At 38.8% G+C, this 23,883-nt stretch overlaps 1 protein-coding gene across 2 annotated transcripts; it reads right to left on the bottom strand.

Annotated features, from left to right (window-relative positions):
* Positions 1-2,223: 2,223 nt before the first annotated feature.
* On the bottom strand, positions 2,224-23,666 carry LOC5575163 (cytokine receptor). 2 transcript variants are annotated; one of them, XM_021846595.1, is made up of 6 exons: positions 23,230-23,666; positions 23,001-23,155; positions 3,287-4,928; positions 3,077-3,228; positions 2,813-3,006; positions 2,224-2,750 (listed from the first exon to the last, which is right to left on the bottom strand). In XM_021846595.1, the coding sequence occupies exons 1-6, from the start codon at positions 23,297-23,299 to the stop codon at positions 2,747-2,749; spliced, it is 2,217 nt and encodes a 738-aa protein (XP_021702287.1). In that variant the 5' UTR covers positions 23,300-23,666; the 3' UTR covers positions 2,224-2,746. The 2 variants fall into 2 exon arrangements, with proteins under 2 accessions (XP_021702287.1, XP_021702286.1); XM_021846594.1 differs by having other exon boundaries at positions 2,813-2,992; positions 23,230-23,664.
* Positions 23,667-23,883: the final 217 nt, after the last annotated feature.

The raw sequence follows: 23,883 nt of genomic DNA, 5'->3' as shown, positions 1-23,883 counted from the left end.
CTTCCACTCGGCTGGTTGGCCGTAAACCACGATTCATAATTAAAACAAGTATTTATCGAGCAACGGACTCATGTTCCGTAACCGGTCGTTTGAGAACGTCGCGACCCATTGGAAGCCCACACAATAGAAACCTCAGCCAGCGCAGTTGCTGGCTAGTGTAGTGTGCTATTCCTATACCTAAAAAACAATGCGCTCTCGGGCTAGGCATTGGATATATATAGAAAGCGTTGTGTTTGGATGGGCATCTAATTCTTCCGAAAGAGGTGCACTTTGCGAAAGAGGACCACGTGATTATTGAGCTGAAATCGAATTCAGGTTAACTTCTGCGTTCATGAGTCCTCTCATGGCGTAGTGGTTAACGCGCCCCAACTAGAGATCGGGGAGTCGTGAGTTCGATTCTCACTGAGAAGACGTGTAACTTTTTCGCAAATCTTCACATCAATTTGTCCATCTATTCCAATTGCAAATTATATGTAATGTTTAGCTTTTCGGTAGTTGTTAAACTTCCACTCGGCTGGTTGGCCGTAAACCACGATTCATAATTAAAACAAGTATTTATCGAGCAACGGACTCATGTTCCGTAACCGGTCGTTTGAGAACGTCGCGACCCATTGGAAGCCCACACAATAGAAACCTCAGCCAGCGCAGTTGCTGGCTAGTGTAGTGTGCTATTCCTATACCTAAAAAACAATGCGCTCTCGGGCTAGGCATTGGATATATATAGAAAGCGTTGTGTTTGGATGGGCATCTAATTCTTCCGAAAGAGGTGCACTTTGCGAAAGAGGACCACGTGATTATTGAGCTGAAATCGAATTCAGGTTAACTTCTGCGTTCATGAGTCCTCTCATGGCGTAGTGGTTAACGCGCCCCAACTAGAGATCGGGGAGTCGTGAGTTCGATTCTCACTGAGAAGACGTGTAACTTTTTCGCAAATCTTCACATCAATTTGTCCATCTATTCCAATTGCAAATTATATGTAATGTTTAGCTTTTCGGTAGTTGTTAAACTTCCACTCGGCTGGTTGGCCGTAAACCACGATTCATAATTAAAACAAGCACATTACTAATGTCTTCCTTTTCTGGTTTCCCTTGGGCCCTGAGGGATGTACAAAAATTAGAACTGGCAATACTGTATTCGAGGCACTCCCAAACTACTTGGTAACCTGCACCGCAGCTGCAGTGATTGCTATCTGTGAGTCCTATTCGATAGAAGTGAGAGCCTAGAGAGTAGTGGTTGGACATAAGTCGACACATTACCTTAATAAAGTCTCGATTAAAGTCCAACCCCTTGAACCACGGCTTCTTCGATACCTGCGGGAGAATGGAATGTAACCACTTGCCCAATTCTCCGGCATCCCATTTTTGTTGCCAGCTGGCCAATGCATGTTGACGAACAATTGAGAAAAATTTATTGAACGCAATTTGTCGGTCAAAAATATCACCTTCCATAGTGCCCACCTTGGCGAGCGAGTCCGCTTTCTCATTGCCAGGGATGGAGCAATGTGAAGGGACCCAAACCAAGGTGATAGTATATGAATCATTCGATAGAGCACTCAATTTAGATCGTATTTCACTGAGAAAATACGAGGAATGCTTCACCGGCCTCATTGAACGTATAGCCTCTATGGAGCTAAGGCTATCCGTAAACATTATATAAATATTTTTAGGAATTTCGTATGAACTGTAACATTTCGATGACACCCATTAACCCCCTTTCAGCGTTTTGAAATTTGTGAACAGGCCCATATAGCGTTGAATTGTTTGAATTGAACAATGAAACGAGAAAAATCTGTAAATTTGAAGGTAAAAAATAGATCACGATCTCTTATTCGACTTGCAAAATGTTCCAAAATATTGCTCTCGACTGAAAAAGAGTTGAAGTTTGTCTATATTTCAGCGTTAAACGTTCGATAACATTTACTACTCATCTAAAAACTACGAGTTTCAATATTGAACTTAACTCAAATGAAACTAAACTATAAAACAGTGGCATTAACAACTACCGAAGAGCTAAACATTACATATACTTTGCAATTGAATTAAATGGACAAATTGATGTGAAGTTTTTGCGAAAAGTTGTCCATTTAATTCAATTGCAAGTTATATGTAATGTTTAGCTTTTCGGTAGTTGTTAAACATCCACTCAGCTGGTTAGCCGTAAACCATAATCCATAATTAATTAAAAACAAGTAGTGGCATTAATTCATACAAAAAAAAAGTCGTATCCACTGTATACAAATTTGTCTTAGTTTATTTCGTAAACATAAGGAATTATGTATGTATTTGTCATATTACGGTTATCACTGCAATTTGTACTTCAAATCCTTAAACTTATACGAGTGTTCACGATATTTTTTTGTTACATTACAAGTAGCTTGTATCTTGTTAAAACTTTTGACGCACAATATCTGGTCCTGTGTTCACTGGTCTAAGGGTCTACACTCGATGTTGATTCCGCATTAGTTTAACATCCACGTAACCAGATGGACTGTTCTCACGAATGATAGGTGGCATTACTTCTGTCGGATCCATCATGCATGGCATCTGCGATGGCTTGATGTAGTTGTCCCCCGTGACAATCTGCACGGTGGGTTTTGGTTTTTCAGAGTGATTCGGTGGGCAAATTTGTTCCGGTTTTTTGAGAATGGATTTCACTTTGAGGAACGGTTTTTCTTCGCTGGGTGAAAGTTCTTCCATCTCAATTGCATTGATGAAATTCTCAGGTCTGCATTTCTTTTGAACGGTATTCACCTGAGTAGAAAGATTAATTTTTGATGATGTTATTGATAACTTTATTGTTAACGTATAGTTACTTGAACTGGTATTCCATCGAAGGGCAGCTGCGATGGTGACTGGTTCGATTGTTCCCAGTTCGATGGGAAACAATGATTCTGCTTTTTGACGAATTGATGGTTTTCGCCATTAGAAAGCTCTTCCAACTCCAAACCTTCGGAGATAGATTGGAATTCAGACTCCTCTTGGAAAGAGTTAACCTACATAAAGAAACCTGATATAGGACTTGAAACTTAACTTACAATACTATTTCGTGATTTAGTACTAGTACGTCATCTAATTACCTGAATCGGCGTTTCATAGATTCCCAGTAATCCAGAAGGTATTTCTACTTTGATGTTCATTATCTTCTTCACTTTGCGTGTTGCTGTCGTAGTAATGAAACCCATTACTAGCATACCAAAGAGAAGAAAGAGTGCCAACTGCATAAGAATATCTGCAATTTAAAAATCAATCATTTAAATTATCTATGAACTTTTTCGAACTTTCCATACCTTTGTCCTTAGTGCGAACCGAGCTGCTCGCTTCAAATGTGTTTCCTCTATCATCGTATGCCGTAACGATCACCTCATACTCGGTATCGATGATCAGATTTTCAATGGGAATAACCGTATCATATGGTCGGAAGGTCTGATTTCTCATCGCGTCACGCTTCAACGTGGGCCAATAGCGAACATCGTAACGATCAATTAAGGATTGATCCATACAAGATAGTTGCAACCGCAGCGTAAAGGACTGTTCGGTAATATCGGTTAACTTGAAACTGATTTGACTTATGCTCGTCGCTGGAGAAATCGTGCATAAGGGCCATGTCAACTCTGAAGAGTACGTATGATAATTTGCCGCTAAGGCAAAAGTAAGTGGTTTGGTCACGTTCAAGACATATGATGTTGCATCCGAAGGTAAGGAATCGAATTGTATAGACCCATGGCAAGTTCCCGTAGTGCTATAACTGCAATACATAATCGTGTAGTTAGAAAGGTGTGCCCTTTCGTCAACCGGAAACCACTGCAGTTGATAACTCTCATTGTACAACATTCTCTTTATTTTGGGTTGATACTTAGATTTATGAGGATAGATGTGAATAATATTGGTATCGTCTGACCGGCCTTCTTCGTTGTACGAATATAAGTACACTATATACTGCTCATCAACCTTTACTTTCTGAAATGTCGCTACTCCATTGTTGGAACAATTCGTCGAAAGCTTGTGACCTGATTGTGATAGAGCATAGATACCATACCCAAAGCCCGGTCCATTGTAACGATGTTCAGGAACTTGTTCCCAAAATACTTCAATGGTCACCAGGTTTTCTCTCCTTTCCTTGAAACTATAAGCACCTGGTAGAATGCGTGGAGCTTCGTATGGTTTACAGGCCTTCGTTTGAAATTCAATTGAAGACCACTCGGACCAATAATCTTCTTCGAAGTTTCTTTCTGATTTGGGAATAACTCGAACCCTCATTCTCAACTCGTAGCTCGTAAAAGCATACAGATCTTTGAAATGGTGCATAATTTCCTTGTCCTTCGAAAGACTTAGGTCAACGAAGATTTGTAGCACACCATGCTTAGTAATCAAATGAAATTCCACCTCGAAGGAACGATTCAGATTGTACAACAGGAAACTCATACTCCACGTTAGGTTCACGCTAGTAACGTCCAGAAATGACACCTGCAAATCACTCGGCTCTTCTGGACGCACAATATCGAAATGATCCACCAGATGTGTGGATTCCGTTTTTCCTATCTTATTCGTGCCCTCGATCCGGAACGTTAGCGTCCTGTGACCAGATGAGAACACGCACGTGTCTGAACTGCTGTCAAAACTAAGCATGGTTCCGTTATCTGTGAGATTGCAAACGCTATGACTGCTCAGCCGGATCATGAACAGATTGTATTCCGTGTAGAGACCGCAACTATTATCCCGCTGAAACTGACAAACCAGCCGTTTCCGGTTGTAGGAAATGCATTTGAAATCAGCTGGTTTGATTGCCGGTGGAGGTCTCGCCACGTAGATACTACGCATCGCTATCAAGGAACGATTCAATCGGCAAATGTAGCTCCTAACACCACACAAGGTCGACTCATCACCATTACGAAGATCCACTTTGTGTATAATTGTTGTATCGTTGACGATCTGAAACGAAACGATATAATATCAGATGGTGCACACTCAGAACAAATCGTCGTAGGGTGCAGAACCACATGAGCACTTCCATGATTCATGGGAGGTTTTTCTTCACCGAATTGTCTGAAACTTTGTAATAAAAAGCGCTTCAGTCATACGCATATTGTGGCCGAATATGAGCTCTGTAGCTTTCAAAAAACCCCACTGCCGAAGTGAATCACAAGTGCCAAGAAAAGGATCCGGCTCCCTATCATGTGACAAAATCAACGAATTTGAACTGTAAACAACAAAAATACAGATTTTTCCTATGAAATCTACTAGTTTACCGACAAATTCCGAGAAAATCACCAATTTACTGTAGCCCTGTAAAGTACTAACGAACAATTCGGTGACAGTATTAGTTTTAGCAAACTTCTTTGAAACCATTTGACATGAGGTCCTGTTGTTTAAGTTTAAGCACCCTTCCAAGATTTTTTTCTATGATTTTCTTCAAAAATTTCACAATTTGAACGCTTAGCTTGAACTCAAATAAGTCGCAGTTGTGCGAAAACTGGACAGTTATATATCAGGTGAGTCAGCACGCTTAATATTTGCCATGGTATTGTAGGGTCGGTAGTGGCAAGTAAACGTTCTGATCAGGAGACTGCAATTCTGCCACCCTTGGAGATGGCTCAGTAATGTACCTACAATTTTGTTTGACGAATCCAAATTATTCCAATATTGCTTGTGCTGGATTGCTTTAGATTTACTTTACTATTTCCGCCTGAAAGAAGGTGCAGTTTCTACCAAGTGAGTAAAACTGATTCAGCCTTAGCTCACGAGAATATACACAAGCTCTAATTTCAAGAAGGGAGCCATCAGTAAAGCAATGCTATACTATAATATGCTATATTGTTTGATATACTTCTTTCCAAATAGTCAGACGTCCACTCTTCCCGTGAAGGGATTTGTGTGGTAAATGTCCTGTAAGGAAAGTGACAAGCAATCATGATATCTTTTGGAGCAAGGACAATTTTGTCCCAATTCACCAAAAGTGGAAACAACGAAATGTGTGTAGATTTACTGGATTTTTCTCCAGTAGATCCAGTACCCATAAACGGTAAGAGCTAAAAAGTGCTTGTAGTTGTGTAACTGTGTAGTTGTGCAATGTCGAAAAGAGCCTCGAGTGCTGCCATGAGAGTCGTAAAGAACGCATAAGACATCTCCATCAAGCACATCCTTTGCAGATGGCCCAATTTTGATTAAATTGTTTTCACTTTGCCCTTTTGCCACTTCGCTCTATTGTCGCCAATATTGGTCGAACAACTTCTGTGTAAATCCATTTGATATATTTGGGTTTTGGCACAGAAAGCTCTCAGTTAATAACTGTGGAAGTGCTCATAAGAACACTAAGCTGAGAAGCAGGCACTGTCCCAGTGGGGACGTAGCGCCACGAAGAAGAAGAAGACGAAACTTGGATTTTAAGCCCCAAGCTTTACCAAAGGTTCGCCGGCATTGATCAAAGATCATGGTGTCTTTTTTGACTCCGAAATAAATGCGAGGTATCCAAGAATGTTTGAAATCTAGAACGACTCCGACATAGTTTACCTGATTAGTCACATCAATCTCAGTGCCAAAAAGAAGTTAAAGTCGAATTCCATCGCGGTTCCGCCTTTCCGTAAAGAGAACAATAGTTGTTTTATTCGGGTTAACCGAAAGGCCGTATATACGACACCAACTCGCGACTACCTGAAGAACACTTTGCATCAGGTTGAATAGGGTGTTTATGCACATACCTATTTTCAAAGCTAGATATTCGTCGGCAAATCCATAAGTTGGAAAACCGCAATTATTGAGTTGCCTGAATAGCGTATCTGCTACGAGATTCCACAAACGTGGTGATAAGACTCCCGTTCAAGGGCATCTGCAAACACTCAATTTTCGAATCGCAGCTTGACGCAATTTCGAGAAGAGATGTTGGTTTATGAGCATTTGATGAATCCAATTGGTAATCATTGTAGGTAGCCCATGGTTTTGTGTAGCTTCCAATATAGCATCGAAAGACACGTTATCAAAGGCACCCTCAATATCCAAGAAAACTCCCAAGGGGTCATGTACAAATTACGTCACGCTCCGAGGGGGGGGGGGGTGGTATGAGGGGGTCAAGCCAAGCGTGACAAGCCATACAAAAATTTCGGAGGACTCATACAAAAAACGTGACAAAGGGGGGGGGGGGAGGGGTCAAAAAAGTTGAAATTTAGCGTGACATAATTTGTGTACCATCCCCAAGCAGGATTGCTTCTGAGTGAATGCTTTCTCGATATAGTAAACAACTTGGTGTAAAAGAGTCACAGTGGACTTCCCAGACTGGTAAAAATGTTGAGTCACAAATTTTTCAGGCATGTTTGCCAAATAAACATCACGGATGTGATGATCGATAATGCGTTCCAGACTGTGGTAACGACCTTGAGACTCTGAATCGAAAGATTGTTAGATCGACTGATCGAATGCATCACTAGGCATTCGGAAGGATGTCAGTCGGGCTACCATAAAGAAGGCGAGAACCGAGTGTTAATAGACGCGCTACCACATCCCCTTTTCTCATAAAAAAGAATATAGTTCACTAAAATTTCTTCTGAGTTATTGTGAAACAAATTGGTTAAACATCAACGCTTCCTTTCACGAGTTAATGTAGCCCTGATTTCAAACTACTTGAAAACTATCAGTAGCAGTTACAAATAGGAATACAATTTACAGCATATGTTACTTATTTATATATGTTCCAATTATTGATTCCTCCTTTATTTTTCCATTGAAAGCTGCTCGTTTGGTTGGAATTTAACACCATAGCCTGTCTTTTCGCTAACTCCGAGTTTCTTATTTTCTATTTTCTTCTTATATAACTCAGCACACTAGTAGTAGCTTTATTTTATCTTTTAAAACACTGAACTAAAACACTGAACTATGTTATTCTATACATGTATACATTGTATAGTAGTTTAACTTTATAAAGGAATAAATATCAAAACAAATATGGCCTACATCATCAATTTGCAGCAGTTTACGATGGCTCATGTTTGACATTTCTAAATTTTCATTTAAATGCTGACATAGTCTATTGGACTATCATGGAAACATAGCCTATTGGAATATCACGGAAAAATATTCAATAAATTTGATTTTTTGTTTTTGGTTTGTTTGAAATAATTTGTATATCTCATCAATAAATCAATTTAATTTTTTCTAAACATAAGTGGCTGCGCTGCATACTTTGCCTAACTCTGAAGCTGAAATCTCTCTATTGGCATACAATATTCTGTATGTAGAACATCGTGTGACAGCCAGATTTTTTTTGCCAATAATCCAACGTTACTCAAGTTGTGTTTCTTTAGGGATTTAGGATTTTGAACTTTTTTTTTCCTACGATGAATGACATCAAAGCGCTCATTCACTAAAATCACCTCTACCTATAGTTTATAATTTTCAAGTATCATGGAACTAGAAATATGTAAATATCAGTTCTTATATACCACGTATTCTCTGAAGAGCATGTCAATAATATTTCAACGTAACGTGTGCAATAGTAATCAATCTTCATGATAAATCAAATGATTATCATTTTGTCGTACTCTACGTTATCTATATCTAAACAATGTTTTGCAATATAATTAAGAATCCTATCCTTTAGGTACTCGACTGACCTCTGTTGTTTTGGTTCTTGCTTATTAATCCATAAGCTACTTGATATCACCATTATCCCTTTCGTGAGAAAAACTAGTGTCTCAGTTGTCTGATTTGTAACGGCAGAGATCTCTTTGAAATGTATGGTTATGGATTGTTAATTCCTAAACTGCAGTGGAGGGTATTGAAAATTTACTGTGAAGTTTCGCCCGGTTAATCTTCTTAGTACCAATCCATTTCGTTTTCTACGTGAGCCAATTATGCGTGTTACAAATGAGTCTGCCGTACTGTATTTATTACGTCTATCATTCTGTATTCATTACGATGGTCATATCTTCGTGGCAACTCACTAGTGCTCTCAACATAATTGAGCTGCAGGAATACCAAAAACTTATGCACGCCTATTTTTTTTTCTAGTTTTTGCATGTTGCATGAGCTACAAATCAAACGAGACTTCCACAAGTCTACTTAACCTTGTATTACACTAATGAGATTTTTTTTCACATCATGCCATATCAATCAAAACAAAAAATAAACAATGTTTTACAACTATTCAATATCACCAAAGCGTACAGAATTCATAGTTTAATTTACATATCTCGTACACACAATGGTGAAGATCGATTGAATGAGTTTTGCAATGAAGCGTCAATCTGCACATTCAGGTCGAACAAATACTTGTCAGCTTTAATTCTAGCATACAAATTGAAAATTCAATCATGTTCCTATATAAAAAAAAATGACTATCTTCGCAAATTTCACACGAGTCCTCCAACGTTTATGTCATAAACGATTATTAAAGTGAATTTTAAACTGTAATTGTTTGTACTGATTATTTGGTAGTAAAGTACATGTGGAGTGAAGCTTAAGGCTCTTGCATTATACAACATGTTCAATCAATATCCCTCTAAATTTCAAACAGTATGGCCCTTCATTTACTATTTTTATATACATAGTATTCATTATAAAATGATTTTGTTTGTGTTTCCCAGTACCAAACATCTCATTTATGACATCGTTCAAACATAATAAGAATTTATATTATTTGAGAGATCTTTGTTTCATTCGAAGGGTAATCAGTCCATTCTAGAATGTATTTGTTCTATTTTTTTCATGAACGATGGCAACATAGAAGAGTACATATTACTGCCTCTAGGAAAGGCATTCAATAATTCTTTTAATATCATTTAAGGGCGGCCTTCTTACATCTTCGATCGCATTTTCAGTGATAATCTGAATTTAATTTTGCATCATCTAAGAGCGTTCATTTTTCGTTCTTTCACATCATCCAGCGTTTATTTCATTCTTCATTCAAGAGCGATAATTTTCCTAACATTCGCAACATCCAAGAGCGACCACTTCTTCTTTCTGACGCATCATTCAAGATCGTTTCATACTTTCTTTACATTCAAGATCGTTTCATACTACTCTTTACTTCTTTACTGATGTTGCGGAATAAAATTGTTGCAACAAGAATAGGAGGTGACAATGTCTTTGTTGTTGCTTGTTGGGTGACAATTGATTCACTGTCCATCACACGATCATTCGAAAACAACGGTATCGATAACTACTACAGAAACTACTGAACATATAATTCAGGTAAATAAATATAAGAAGTTCATTTGTATTATCTTATAAAACTGAGAAATAACAATCTTAACAAAATTACAAACGACAAGATTAAATTCCATAAGCAAGCATCATGGTACACTATTGAAACTTGTTGACATATTGACAGCTTGAAGTTTCTATGCTTTAAGGTCAATGAGTGTTAGTCGCGTGCTCAGTGATCACAATGTTCTGGAATCGTTTCCAATATGCATCATTTCGCAATGTCGGTGTATTTTTCATATGTCTACCTTACGCAATTCATTGCCATTGTGATTCCTTTTAATAAAGATAATCTCGCCTTAAGAAAGCATTTGCACACAGTGTTATTACAAAAATGAATTCATTAAGGCTTTTCAATGATTCACATAATATGCCGATTATCACTAATATCAAGAGAAATTCTTGTCGTTCTGCTACAATAAAATATATGATTCCATTTTACGTGGGAGAGTTTACCCATTCTTTTTACTCGGAAACAGTGAACAATGCTATTTTACGACAACCGCCCAACAATACTCATAAAGTAAAGAGATGATCGATAAATTCACCTATTTGTGAATATTTCGTAGTTTTTCTGCAATGCAACCGAGTTTCTAATTCTTCCGTCCCGAGCTAGTAGAAAAGTTCACAGCATTGCGCCAACATTTTTTCATTAGAGAAGTTAGGCAACTGGACGCTCTCATGTTTAATGGTTTCCAATGACTTACTTTTTACCACTTAATAAAATTTCAATCGTGTCGCGCCCTTGCGATGTCAATCCACCTAATAATTCATTTTAGAAAATATCATCTACAGACTCCCTTCAACTTTGAGTCATATGACCGTTACAGCCATAACAAATGTAAAGCAAAACAACAATCATGGTCCGTAACTCTCAGTGTTAACCTATGCGTACCCAACGTCTGTTTCTAAGGATTTTGAAATCTTCAATCAGCTGTTAAAAAGTCATTTTCCAACCGATTTTCTTGAAACCAATGGCAAGCGATCCAGATTTGTCTAAATTTGCAAGGGCCGCAAAACGGAACCGGTTCACCTAATGGTTCCGGAGTTATTCCGGATTCCGTTGGGGTCAGAACCTATCGAAATACGAATTTTCAAACAATTTAACTTCTTTACACGTGCTATTCGATATTTATATACATAAAACACTATCAATATATACAACCATATACAATTAAGTGTTAATGACCTCTTTGGACACGACAATCCGTTTACTTGTGCCAGATATGTTCCGGAAGTCCTGGGGGAGGTGGTCATTCCCACAATGTTATCAGAACCATTCGTGCGACACCTCAATCTTCATGATTTGTCAAACAATGAGTGGAAATGGTCATTAGAAAGTTCAACGACCATTCGGGATTGACCTGGTCACACCGGACATGTTCCGAACACCCTGGCGGAAGTGGCCAATTCCACAATGCTGTATAAACCGTTCGTGCAACATATCAAACTTCATGATTTATGGAAACAAGAACGAAAATAAATGTTCTGGACATCCATGACCATTTTGGACCGGGTTACACCGGACATATTCCGGATACCTCGAGGGAAATGGCCATTTTCTAAGTTTTTCCAAAACAATTCGTACAAAACCTCAAAAACCACGATTCGTCAAATAATGAGTGGAAATGGCTATCAGAAATTTCAACGACCATTGGGATCATGCACAAATTATGTCACGCTCCAAGGAGGGGGGGGTGGGAGGTGTCAGGCCCAGCGTGACAAGCATTAAAAAAATTTGAAAGCTTCATACAAAAAGCGTGACAAAGGAGGGGGGGGAGGGGTCGAAAATGTCCAAATTTAGCGTGACATAATTTGTGTACCATCCCATTTAGGATTGAACTGATTACATCTGACATGTTCCGAACACTCTGGCGAAAGTAGCCAATTCCAAAATGTACAAACCTGTTCAAACCGTTCAAGCGACATATCATTCATCATGACTGGTGGAACGATAGTGTTATGTGATTTATTTGCAATCATAAAGTAAATTTCTTGTTTTTTATCGGAAAATTTTAAAAACTTTATTATATTGATAATGGTATGCACTTTTATTTAACTGGTTTTATTTTTGAAGTCAAAAACACTCCTTTACGGTTGTCACTTCAAACACCAACATTGACCCAACATTCACAACAGAAGCTGCGTGATCCTCCATGCGACCCATGTTCATTGCAGATTTTCTTAAGGCAAATACTGTAAACGTTTTTCACTTTTATATCCTTAGATCTGCAACAGAAGTAACACCTTTTTCTTTCGAAACTGTTCTTGTATTCTGGATGTAGTGTTATTTCTTGTGAATTTTTGCAAACCTGACACAATATCAAGTTTACGGTTCTCGTATGGGTGTCACAAGCAATATTGTCACACCTGTAACATTGTGACATATTTGTCCGAACCGTACACTTGAAACAAGCTTTCGTCAACAAGATGTATCGTCCATACATTTGTTCATAAGAATTGATGTACTTTTTGATTTTATCTTGAACGTTTATAGATAAACCCAACGTAGGTATCTCTTCGCAGCTTTACAAGTTCAATGGCCAATTCTTTTGCCAGCCAATCCAAGAATTTTGCGTTTTCTGCTTTTATCATTGGGGCAATAGTTAGGATTCGCAGTCGTGAAAAGAAAAAAGGCATTATGGCTGCAAATATCAATTAGGTTCATGAACGTGGCAAACGACCACCTATCTGTTCTTCGTTTGCACGTATATGCAGCGGTCGTATATGTCAGCGGTATCAAGGATGTCAACACCACCATTCAATTTATTATAGATTTCTACAACTTTCGGCTTATGCAAACCCTTTTCAGCCTCATCCTGTAATAAAATAAGAAGGAATATGTTTTTGAAATCATAGAACATTGAATATTTGTTAAAAAAAAAAAAGATTAAACTGTAAGCTAATGCACATTTACTTTTGCTTCCGCTGTTTTTGTAACAGTTCGACTTTTTTTTGATGTCGATGGTTGGTCGTTCTCAACATTCTCTATATCATGTGGCATCGTTTCCGCATCAGTTGACAAAAGCAACACAGTTTTGCCTTTCCGTTCGGTCCATGAGGTCAATATCATATCTTCAGTGTATCCACACAGAGCAGTTCCAGGTTCAATCTTCTTTTTATCTATAAATTCAAGTGGAACCTCTCTCTTATTGCTCCTAAGTGTGCCCACTGATACTAATCCATTGTCTAGTAGTTCTTTTGCAAGAGGCACCGACGTAAAAAAGTTGTCGAAACACACTCTACGACCAGAATTATAATACGGCTTCACCTGTTGGGTCACAACGCGTTGTCCTTGATTTTTCTCTGGTCTATCGTTGATTTTGCCTGAGGAAAAAATTAATAACTTCAAAATCCGAGGATTATGCAAGGATCTATCAAATTTACGAAAAAAGAGATTTATGTGAAACTCACACATACAGGCAATTTCCCTGTTAGTAGAAATTATTTCAATTAGACTCCACATACAAATGTGGTAATGTTAATTTTACTCAAGCTCAAAAATATGAGGAGTTTGAATTTGACAATAAATTATTTATGAAAATTTTTGTTTGTGATGCAGAACATCATCATTACATTTTTGATCAATATGGACAGTTGATTATCAAATCTGTGAAGCGGTTTTCATTCATACTAAAGCGTAAAGTTACTTTTACAGTCAAACCTCCATGAGTCGATATCTGAAGGGAACATCAACTAATAAAAATATCGAGTAATGGAACAGAAGTGGTTTGGAAAGTGGATTGAAGGGATCATCATAATAACCACGAAATTTTGCTTTTGGTATGATTCCATGAGTCGATATCGAGAGATGGAACATCGACTTATGGAGGATTCACTGTACTTAGGTTCTCATATCAGTAAAAAATATTTTTATAGCTACTTTCTGGTTATCATGACTGGTTTCATGTACGCTGATAGACAGGTATGGACTTAAGGGGTGGGGGAAACAAAATTGAAAATTACTACTGATGTGCAGTCAAACCGGAGCGGTATTTTAGTATTTTTTTTTTTTCAAAATCTTTAACATTGTCAAGGATATATTATTATCACAATATTAATCTCTTTCTTTTGGTATTTTAACTCAATTTGTATATATTGCCCCTTTCATGAGATCTGATCAGAGCTCTCCGAAGCCTAAGCCCGCCACTGCCGATAATAGATAGTAATGTTTTATGGTTATGGTTAAACAATTATATAACTGTATCAGTTTATGCATTATATGAATTCGAATTAACAAAAACCAATGCCGAAAACAAAATTTTGGATTCCTACTGAAATTTCAAAATTGTCGATATTACAATTCAAGAAAATTATCTTGCAAGTTCTATTGAAACTACGAAAAAATAACTAATCCAATATATTTGAATGAGATATGCATTCTGTTGAACACTTACCTGCATATATATCAAAATTACACATCACTGATGATCGTGCATCGGCAGCAGCCCAAACTTTGATGCCATAACGACAGGGTTTCGCTTTCACGAAAACTCGGAAAATGCAACGTCCTCGAAAGAGTATCATACGCTCGTCCACTGTTATGTCTATCGAAGGGTTATATGAATCACAAATGTTTTTGCGAACCTTATCTATAATCGGACGAATAGGCCGCAACCGATCATGTGGTTGCTTAGAGGCTTGATGATGCTAAATCAGCACTTTCCTTTTCTGCAGTACCTTCCTGAGGTATCTTCGAATGGAATTTTGATGATCGTGCAGGGCGTCTAGCCAAAGAGTCATCAAATCTTATGTAGTGACAGATTTGTTCGAATCTAAAGCAAATCACTCATATATGAAAATATAAATGGCAAGTTTCTTATCTATTTACCTGTTTCTCCCCATAATAGCACTATAAAAGATACGAGCCATAATGTCGTCATTTGACCATAGTTCACGAATATGGATCTTCGAATCATGGTTTTTACCAGCTCCTATTAGGATTCCAAAAAAAAGCTTGCATTGTGGGCAAACAAAGTGGTTTAAAAGACGAATCATGAGCAGCTTCTGCGTTGTAAATTTAATAACAGTCTCAAGCACATCATGAACTTGAACGCATCCTTTGGAGTCTTTATTTTTTGTAAATCAATATTAAAAGTGCCCGTAACATTGCTGTTATCAAGCTTTGAACGGCCTTTAAAAACCGCTATATATATATATATATATATATATATATATATATATATATATAAAAGTTCCGGATCCGCCTCAGCTTCCACATTAATCGTATCAGCATCAATAACGCTATCGCAATCTGAATCTGTTTCTGAATCCATCACAATGAACTTTAAAACCTAAACACGACAAGCTTATGATGTTTTATGAGAACTGATTACACCATTCCCGCAATAACTATGTGTGTGTAACATCAATCTTTGATTATCCGGATTTTGTTCGGTATGGTCACAAACCATCTGAAATGTTTCCAATTTCATCTAAACGAAATGAGGTACACACGAATGGTTTTGGAAAAACTGAGCTAATGACCACTTTTCTTGAGCAATCAGATTATATACAAAGGAACCCGTCCTGATTGGTCTTGAAACCGGTGTAAAATGCCGCAAAAAAAAAAAAATTTGGTATGTTGCATGAACAGTATTGTGGAATTGGCTTCTTCCGCTAGGCCGTACGGGACATATCTGGTGTGGCCAGATCAATCCTGAATGGTCATTGAACTTTCAAAGGACCATTTCCACTCATTATTTGACATATCTGGAAGTTTGAGGTGTTGCACGAATTGTTTTGGAAAAACTTAGAAAATGGCCATTTCCCTCGAGGTATCCGGAATAACCCGGTCCAAAATGGTCATGGATGTCCAGAACATTTATTTTCGTTCTTGTTTCCATAAATCATGAAGTTTGATATGTCGCACGAACGGTTTATACAGCATTGTGGAATTGGCCACTTCCGCCAGGGTGTTCGGAACATGTCCGGTGTGACCAGGTCAATCCCGAATGGTTATTGAACTTTCTAGTAACCATTTACACTCATTTTTTGACAAATCATGAAGATTGAGGTGTCGCACGAATGGTTCTGATAACATTGTGGGAATGACCACCTCCCCCAGGACTTCCGGAACATATCTGGCACTAGTAAACGGATTGTCGTGTCCATAGTGGTCATTAACACTTAATTGTATATGGTTGTATATATTGATAGTGTTTTATGTATATAAATATCGAATAGCACGTGTAAAGAAGTTGAATTGTTTGATAATTAGTATTTCGATAGGTTCTGACCCCAACGGAATCCGGAATAACTCCGAAACCGTTAGGTGAACCGGTTCCGTTTTGCGGCCCTTGCAAATTTAGACAAATCTGGATCACTTGCCATTGGTTTCAAGAAAAACGGTTGGAAAATGACTTTTTAACAGCTGATTGAAGATTTCAAAATCCTCAGAAACAGACGTTGGGTACGCATAGGTTAATATCAACTTACCTTGAATAACAGCATATAAGCCCGAGAACATACCTGACCACTATAACCAGAACGATCATCAATGCATTACAATGCACAAAACATTAATCAAAAACATAACATGATATTGATTTACAGCTTACAGCTTCTTCACATACAAGATCCGGATTCGCCTTCCCTCACATTTGACCTTGAATGTGGCGTTCACACAAAACAAACAGCGCTCACGTAGCAGCGCAACAAAGGAAACAAATCAACTAAGCGCACCTTTGTTCGTTCCACTGTGTGTCCGGTTCGTTTTCTTTCCCACTTTTTCGATGCAATAAATTATCCACTCAGCACATCATTGCAAAACAATTTCTTTGAATATTCTATTATTTCGTTTCGTTTACTCACTAAAATTACCACATATCTAATAAGTATAGTATTCTAAACATTTAATAAGGATTCTACATCCTCGTCGCCATCTTGTGGTAACGACCTTGAGACTCTGAATCGAAATGACACGCGCGCTGCGATGCTAAACGAACTATCCTCGTTCAACGTGTTAGATCGACTGATCGAATGCATCACTAGCCATTCGGAAGGATGTCAGTCGGGCTACCATAAAGTAGGCGAGAACCGAGTGTTAATAGACGCGCTACCACACAGACATTTCAGAAGAAAAGAGGTCAGGGATCATTCAAAAATGACGTCCATCATTAGGGGGAGGGGGGGGGGGGTCTACGAAAGTGTGACAGTACGTGTAGAAGGTATTGGAAAAAGCGTGACAGAGGGGGGAGGGGGGGTCTAGAAATCTCAAAAAACGATGGACGTCATATTTGAATCGTCCCTCAGACTGATTGGTCTAAATCTCTTCGCTTCTTCATACGACGCCCGTCCTCCTTTCGGGATAAACTTTACAGTAATGTCACGCCAGGATCTGCGAATATACCCGGTAGCAAAACTGCTTTCAATTAGCTTTTTCAAACATTTTTGAAAAACTCAAATCCCTTTTGGAGCAGAACAGGATTAATTCCATCCGCTCCTGGAGATTTAAAAGGAGCAAAACTATTAAGTGCCCATTGAATCGATTCAGTAGTTACGATACTGCGAGCCGAAGCCACTCGTAAGTACATAAAATGACATTTGGTTCATCCGTAAATGCTATGTCCACAGATCCGGGGATATATGTATTGAATAAACATTCTAAAACTTCTTCATCAGAAGAAGTAAAGTCTCCATTAGGTAAGCGAATTTCGTTTACTTCGAAATTCTTAGATTTTCCAAGGATTTTGTTTAGCCGACTGACTTTACTCGAACTGGAAACATTTGTACAAAGGTTTTTTCCAGCCGGATCGTTCAGCAGAACGAAAAGCCTTCTTGTAAGCCTTGCGAGCCGACTTGAACGACTTTGATCCAGCTGAACGGCGTCTGCTCCAACTCCTTCTACATTGTTTCCTGAGTCTAGTCAGATCAGAATTCCACCATGGCACAGACCGCAGAGGACATGCTTCTTCAAAAGCTTCCATAATGAAGGATGTTGTAGTATCAACGGTATCATCCAAATCACTTGGATTTTCAATGGACGGAGAATATCCATGAAATTTGGTCGCAACCTCGGTCGCAACCAATTCAGTGTAGAGTTCCCACTTTGTTGACCGGGGATTCCTTAAACGAAAAGTCTGCGCAGTTACATTTGATTAAATTAGATTCCTAATGATTCCTCATCTGATACATGCCAATTCGTCAACTCGTGACTGATTCTATTCGAGCAGAGCGTTATGCCTAACACTTCTTCTCTATTAGATACATGTGGTAAATAAACCGAACAATATACTTATTTTTTGTTGAGGTCACCAACAGAAACATCAATTGTGACAGCACATACATCTCTGGTAGCTAACTCAGAAATGAGTGTAGCAACGATTGCTTTATTAACGGGCACGCATGCATGGGGCATGGAGCACGAGTTTGCCATTTCAAGTTTGTGGAAAGTAGCAAAACCTGAGTCCACAAGGTTACCTAGATAGAAGTTCACCTTACGAAAGTAAGCTTCTTGAACTATCGCCACTTGGGCTGTACCATTTTGCATGAGCCTGCAGAGATTGATCTTTGCTGTTCTTTTAGGTTGAAGATTGACCTGAGCTTTCCATATTGTAGCCAATACCCAAACTAGGATTAAGGTTTTTTGCAATTTCAGCACGAAAAAGAAAAAAAAACAGATCGGTACCTATTGAGAGTCGCCAAAGGCGAAAAACACAGAATACACTATGTAAAACGCATAATGCGAAACCATTTAGGTGATAATTTAAATTGAATAGCAACATATTCATAATCCCACCCTTATTTAGCCTCAGATTAGAGACTAACGAAGGGCAGCCGATCAGTAGCGTAGCTAGAAGGTGCGGTAGGTGCGGTCCACACCGGGCCCAGAGTACTTAGGGGCCCCAAAATCATGATGAAATTTCTCATAGCATTCAAAATTGAGTTTTTAACAAACTAAAATGTATGAAGGTAAGCGAAACCATGTTTTGAAGGGATCGGAATTGGTGATGGTTAGGCCCCCTATATCACCCAGTATATTGATAAAGCGTATATCAATGATACAGAACAGTACTTTTTAACAGAACTTCGTGGTTTTGGATTCAAAAATACATTGTTCTGTTAACAATCCAATATCCAGGGGCCCTCTATAACTTGAGCCTGAGGATGTCAGAAACTGGTTTGCTCCATATTTTATACATTCTTGAAAAATACCAAAGCATATTTCGATAATGAGTAAAAATCTCTCTAAAGTTTCTTTTTATGCAAAACAGAATCTAGCGTGTATTTTTTCCTTTTTTATGCATTGTAATGAATCTTGATATAAACTCTTGAGGTTCCAGAGATTACTAAGCGATTGCTCCATAAGTTCACAGATTTTCATGTTCAGGAATTTTTCCAAAGATTAATTTAGAACTTCCTTTCGGAATAGGTACGAAAACTTCTCCAGGATCCCGGAATTCAGAAATCGTTATAAAGATTTATCTTGCAAATCTGCAATGAATTCACCTTGAAATTCCTTAAATGAATTCTCTCCCATAAATTCTTACAAAGAGTATCTGTGGAGTAATAACTTCTTGCTTGGTTCAGTTAACACTTCAACACCGATAGATAGATGGGTCAAGAAATGATTCACTAAGATTGGTTGCTTTAGTGGGTTCCGAAGCCAGTTTGAGGTTGAGGTACTTCTTCATGATGTCCGCGAACTCCATGTTCTTTTGTTTGCTCAAATCGATGTTGAAGTTGCCTGTCACGATGATCGGCATGGTCTCCTTTTGATACTCGATAAACAACTTCTTCTGCTTCGTCGTGGTATCGGGGGAAATGTGCCCGACAATTCATTATAGTGATCTCGGTAGCATAGATATCACCATAATCATCTGACAAGCCCAGCTATACATCATAACAGGTGCAGAGTTTGCGAATCGTGTGCGCCACAGCCATCGTTGTTGCGGAGGTGCTGATCCGCAAGTTGTTATTTCAGCGCCTGGCCATGAAATCGCTCAGGACTTCTTGATCAAGACCGATATGTGATTCCAGAGCTCAGCCGTCGTGGCCCTGCCGGAAGCGAGCATGACCTAACTGGTCGATTTGTTTGAGGGTAGATACATGTAAACTTCAAAACGTCAAAACCTTATAACAGCAAGAAAAATGTGCTTTTCAATGGAAAATAAAACATGCCTCGATATTTACCCATTTATCAACTGTTTAGTGCTGAAAATCAATAGTTTTCATTATTGGAGCCGATTCGTACAAAGATTTCCAATCGATTGGTGCAAGAATCTCGAGAATCTACCCGGGTGTTAGTATGTTATTAACAGTCAAAATCTAAACACTTTTCGTGACGTGAACGATTTTCGTATTTCGAAATTGTATCATAGTAAGTTGCCGTAAGACGTTATCCAACTTCAAAAAATGCGCATTTTCTGTATTTGTAACAATGTTATAAATTGAATTGAAATTCTGTCTTGTTTTGGATGTAGCATTGAATAATTTCGTGTTAAAATGATTTCGAGAAATCATATATAGGAATTCCCCAAAAAGTTATCATTGCAATTTTTGAGAAATACTTCCAGTTGTTTCTGAACAAGCTTTCAAGAAGGTCAACCCCTCACCCCCCCAGATTATCTCTGGAGTTGCTCCAAAAATTCTTCTAGGTATTATTCCACTAAGTGTCGATTTCTTCACTCCCGCTTAGGCGTTATGCCCAGTTTAATCATATGGGTAAACGTGGTTTACGGCTTAAGCGATGGTGAAGAAATCGGCTCTAGAACTATTAGAAATTCTTCCAGGGATTTCCTCTATAAATAGGGTTTGGTAAATTTTCCAATAACTATTCTATAAGTTTTTCTGAAAGCTCATCCAAGTATTTTATCAGTGATATCTTTAGGATTTATTGAAAAAAATCTTAGAAAAATCTTGTAAGAATTCTTTGAGGACTTCTTTGGGAAATTTAATTATCATTAGAAAAAAAATCACAGCATATTGTTGCAAAAAAAAATCTGATTGTTTTCTGATGAAGTTTCAATCAAATACGTGAATTACATTCTGATGAACTTTCTGAAGAAAATCATCAAAACCCACAGACAGTTTTAGAAACACGCTTTGAGACATGTATAGTTGAGGAACCCTTATTAAAACGTTCAATCTCTTTTTGGTTTCATATTCCAGGTATGAGATCACTGGAGACAGTTAGTCGCTATTAGCCCTGAACTGGTCTTATCGGCATATTACTCCTCATTTATTGACATTTAGATTACTAACTAAAAACCTAAAAACGACTTCAACAACAGATGCCACAAGGTTCATTATTTTCAATCACAAATCTTTATGTTAATTGAAAGTATATTAGTATTTTGATAAACTTACTAGTCAATTGGCACACACCCCTGTTTTGAAGGGCCCCCTGATTTGACTCCGCACTGGGCCCCGAATACCCTAGCTACGCCACTGCAGCCGATTATCTCGAAGAAACACAAGGTCACCTACGCCATTGCTCCGGGTAGCACAGGAAGGGCACAATTCTGCAGAAGGTGCCCTTGAACTCCACAGGCTCCGTTAGCGATTAGGTTTTAATTAGACCCACCTAACCATTCATTCCTAGGCACGGTACGCATTACACCCTAAATTAGGGGTCACCTGTGAGGTGGACTTTTACCACCGGAACAGGCAGTCCGTAGTGTTAATTATTAGTTATTTGTAACAACCGCTACCAACACTACAACGGCTATCTAGGCTGCTCGGGAAAAGGAGTTTTATATTGATGATTAACTCCTGACGTGCCCAAGCAGCCATTGTGAGAACTTCCGAGCGATCACCATTCTAAATGCGGCCTACAAAGTGTTATCCCATGGGGGGGTCCCGTAGCTTCGAGGTTACGCTTTCGCTTCGCAAGCGGTAGGTCATGGGTTTGATTCCCAATCCCCCCCCACACAAAAACTCCGTCCAGCCACCAGAAGACGCCGCAAGAAGGACCGTGTATTGGGGAACACATCCATCCTTCGTCAGTATCGGATGGTGACTGACCCTCTTTGCAGGCGACACATAAACATGGCAAAATGAACCACCGCACACCAATGGACTTCGATATGGATACGGATTGGACCAATGACAGCACTCTCCTCTACCTGCTCGGTATGAGAGAAATAGCTATAAGAACTATAAATAGATTCTGTATATGATACTCGGCATAATAATGTCCAAGTGCACGGAGTGCCTAACAAATAAAAGTAAGGAAAAAAAGTATTATCCCAGATCCATCATGTTATCATGTTATCCGGTAGTCCTCTAGGGCATGAAACGTGGACTACGCTCGAGGAGGACCTGCAAGCTCTTTGAGTCTTCAAACGCCGGGTGCTTAGGAAGATCGTTGGCGGTGTGTAAGAAACTCTACGGCGAACCCTGTTTCCAGAAGGTGGCCAATGCTGGCACGATACGAAGGGCAGGTCATGTTGCAAGAATGCCAGACAGCAACCCTGCAAAGACAGTGTTCGCTTCGGATTCGGTCGGTACAAGAAACCGTGGAGCGCAGCGCGACCGGTGGGCGGATCAAGTGCGCATCGATTTGGCGAACCTGGGACAGAAACGAGGATGGAGAGATGCGGCCACGAACCGAGTATTGTGGCGTAAAATTGTTGACCCAGTGTTATCTGTTTAGATGTTAACTAAATGAATGAAATGATTTAACCAATTTAGATGTTTCACTCGTTGGTATTGGTTTCTTTTGTAGCACTCTCCCTTACTCAAGCCCAAACCAAATCTTATGTTATCAATTGCAGTTCTCAATAATCAATAAAAGTGTAATCATATTCACGGGAAATAAAAAAATATTGGAATCTCTGATAAGGCTTATCTGCCGGTTTCACATACCTCCGTCAAATATGGGTTTCGCCGTGCATCTAAGATCATAAGATTTTGGATGTTCATATCTGTTCCCACGCCACCGGTGGAGTTCACCGTACATCCCACTATGTAAGATGTTTGGTTCAAATCCAGATTGATCACGTCCGATGTGTAGAACAAATCTAAAATGTGATATTTGGAACTAATTAGTACAGACTTTGTATGTTTTGGAGACACAAATTTGCGTAGAAATTACATCCGGTGGGTCGTTCATCTGCCTTCACAAGTCTGAATAAAAACACCATTACGAACCAAACAGCCAACATCGTCAGGCACTTTGAATGTTCGAGTTCTCTAGTTGGGTTGCACAGCCATTGAACGCCATGGAGACGCGGGATATATTGTTCCCACTATGATGATGCACGTTTCGATATTATCAGTTTGGCAAACCACGTGCGTGCACTAGTAAACAATTGTAACTATAAGCAATTTGATCAGTGATCGTTTACCAATAATGACACTTCGTTCTTCATGCTCTGATCTTCTGTGAGTAACTAATCTTGCGATAGTGAGCTATTTTTGCGTTATTTCGATGCTCTTCTCTTCTCGCGCTTGTCGATCGGAATGACGACCGATGACGACGACGTTGTTCGACCACTACCGCTGACTGCTTTCACACTAATTGAATTGCATTCGAGCGGTAGGGGTTTTTATAAATAAAATTAGCATTTAACTAATATTATTATTCATCTATTGCAGACTCCTGATAGGTACGCCCTGTCGGTCGATTTCAATTGAGAGACTCGATGGGGTTAGAAGCAAAAGGGTGCAATTGACAAAAACTTAATTTTGAAAAAATCGACTTTGAAGTTTTTTCAACAATTTTACATTTCATATAAAAGCCAAAATA

This window comes from Aedes aegypti, chromosome 2 (genome assembly GCF_002204515.2).
Source record: "Aedes aegypti strain LVP_AGWG chromosome 2, AaegL5.0 Primary Assembly, whole genome shotgun sequence".
NCBI lineage: Eukaryota > Metazoa > Arthropoda > Insecta > Diptera > Culicidae > Aedes > Aedes aegypti.
Note: the sequence above shows the minus strand (reverse complement) of the source record. Positions and strands in the feature narration are given on the sequence as shown.

What these genes read in the sequence shown, in the direction of transcription:
- LOC5575163 (XM_021846594.1), bottom strand. Translation starts at nt 23,299, where the DNA reads ATGTTGGCTGTTTGGTTCGTAATGGTGTTTTTATTCAGACTTGTGAAG. An exon ending in AGATGAACGACCCACCGGAT is followed by an intron (nt 23,156 to 23,229) that starts GTAATTTCTACG and finishes ATCACATTTTAG; the next exon opens with ATTTGTTCTACACATCGGAC. An exon ending in TCGATGGAATACCAGTTCAA is followed by an intron (nt 2,751 to 2,812) that starts GTAACTATACGT and finishes CTTTCTACTCAG; the next exon opens with GTGAATACCGTTCAAAAGAA.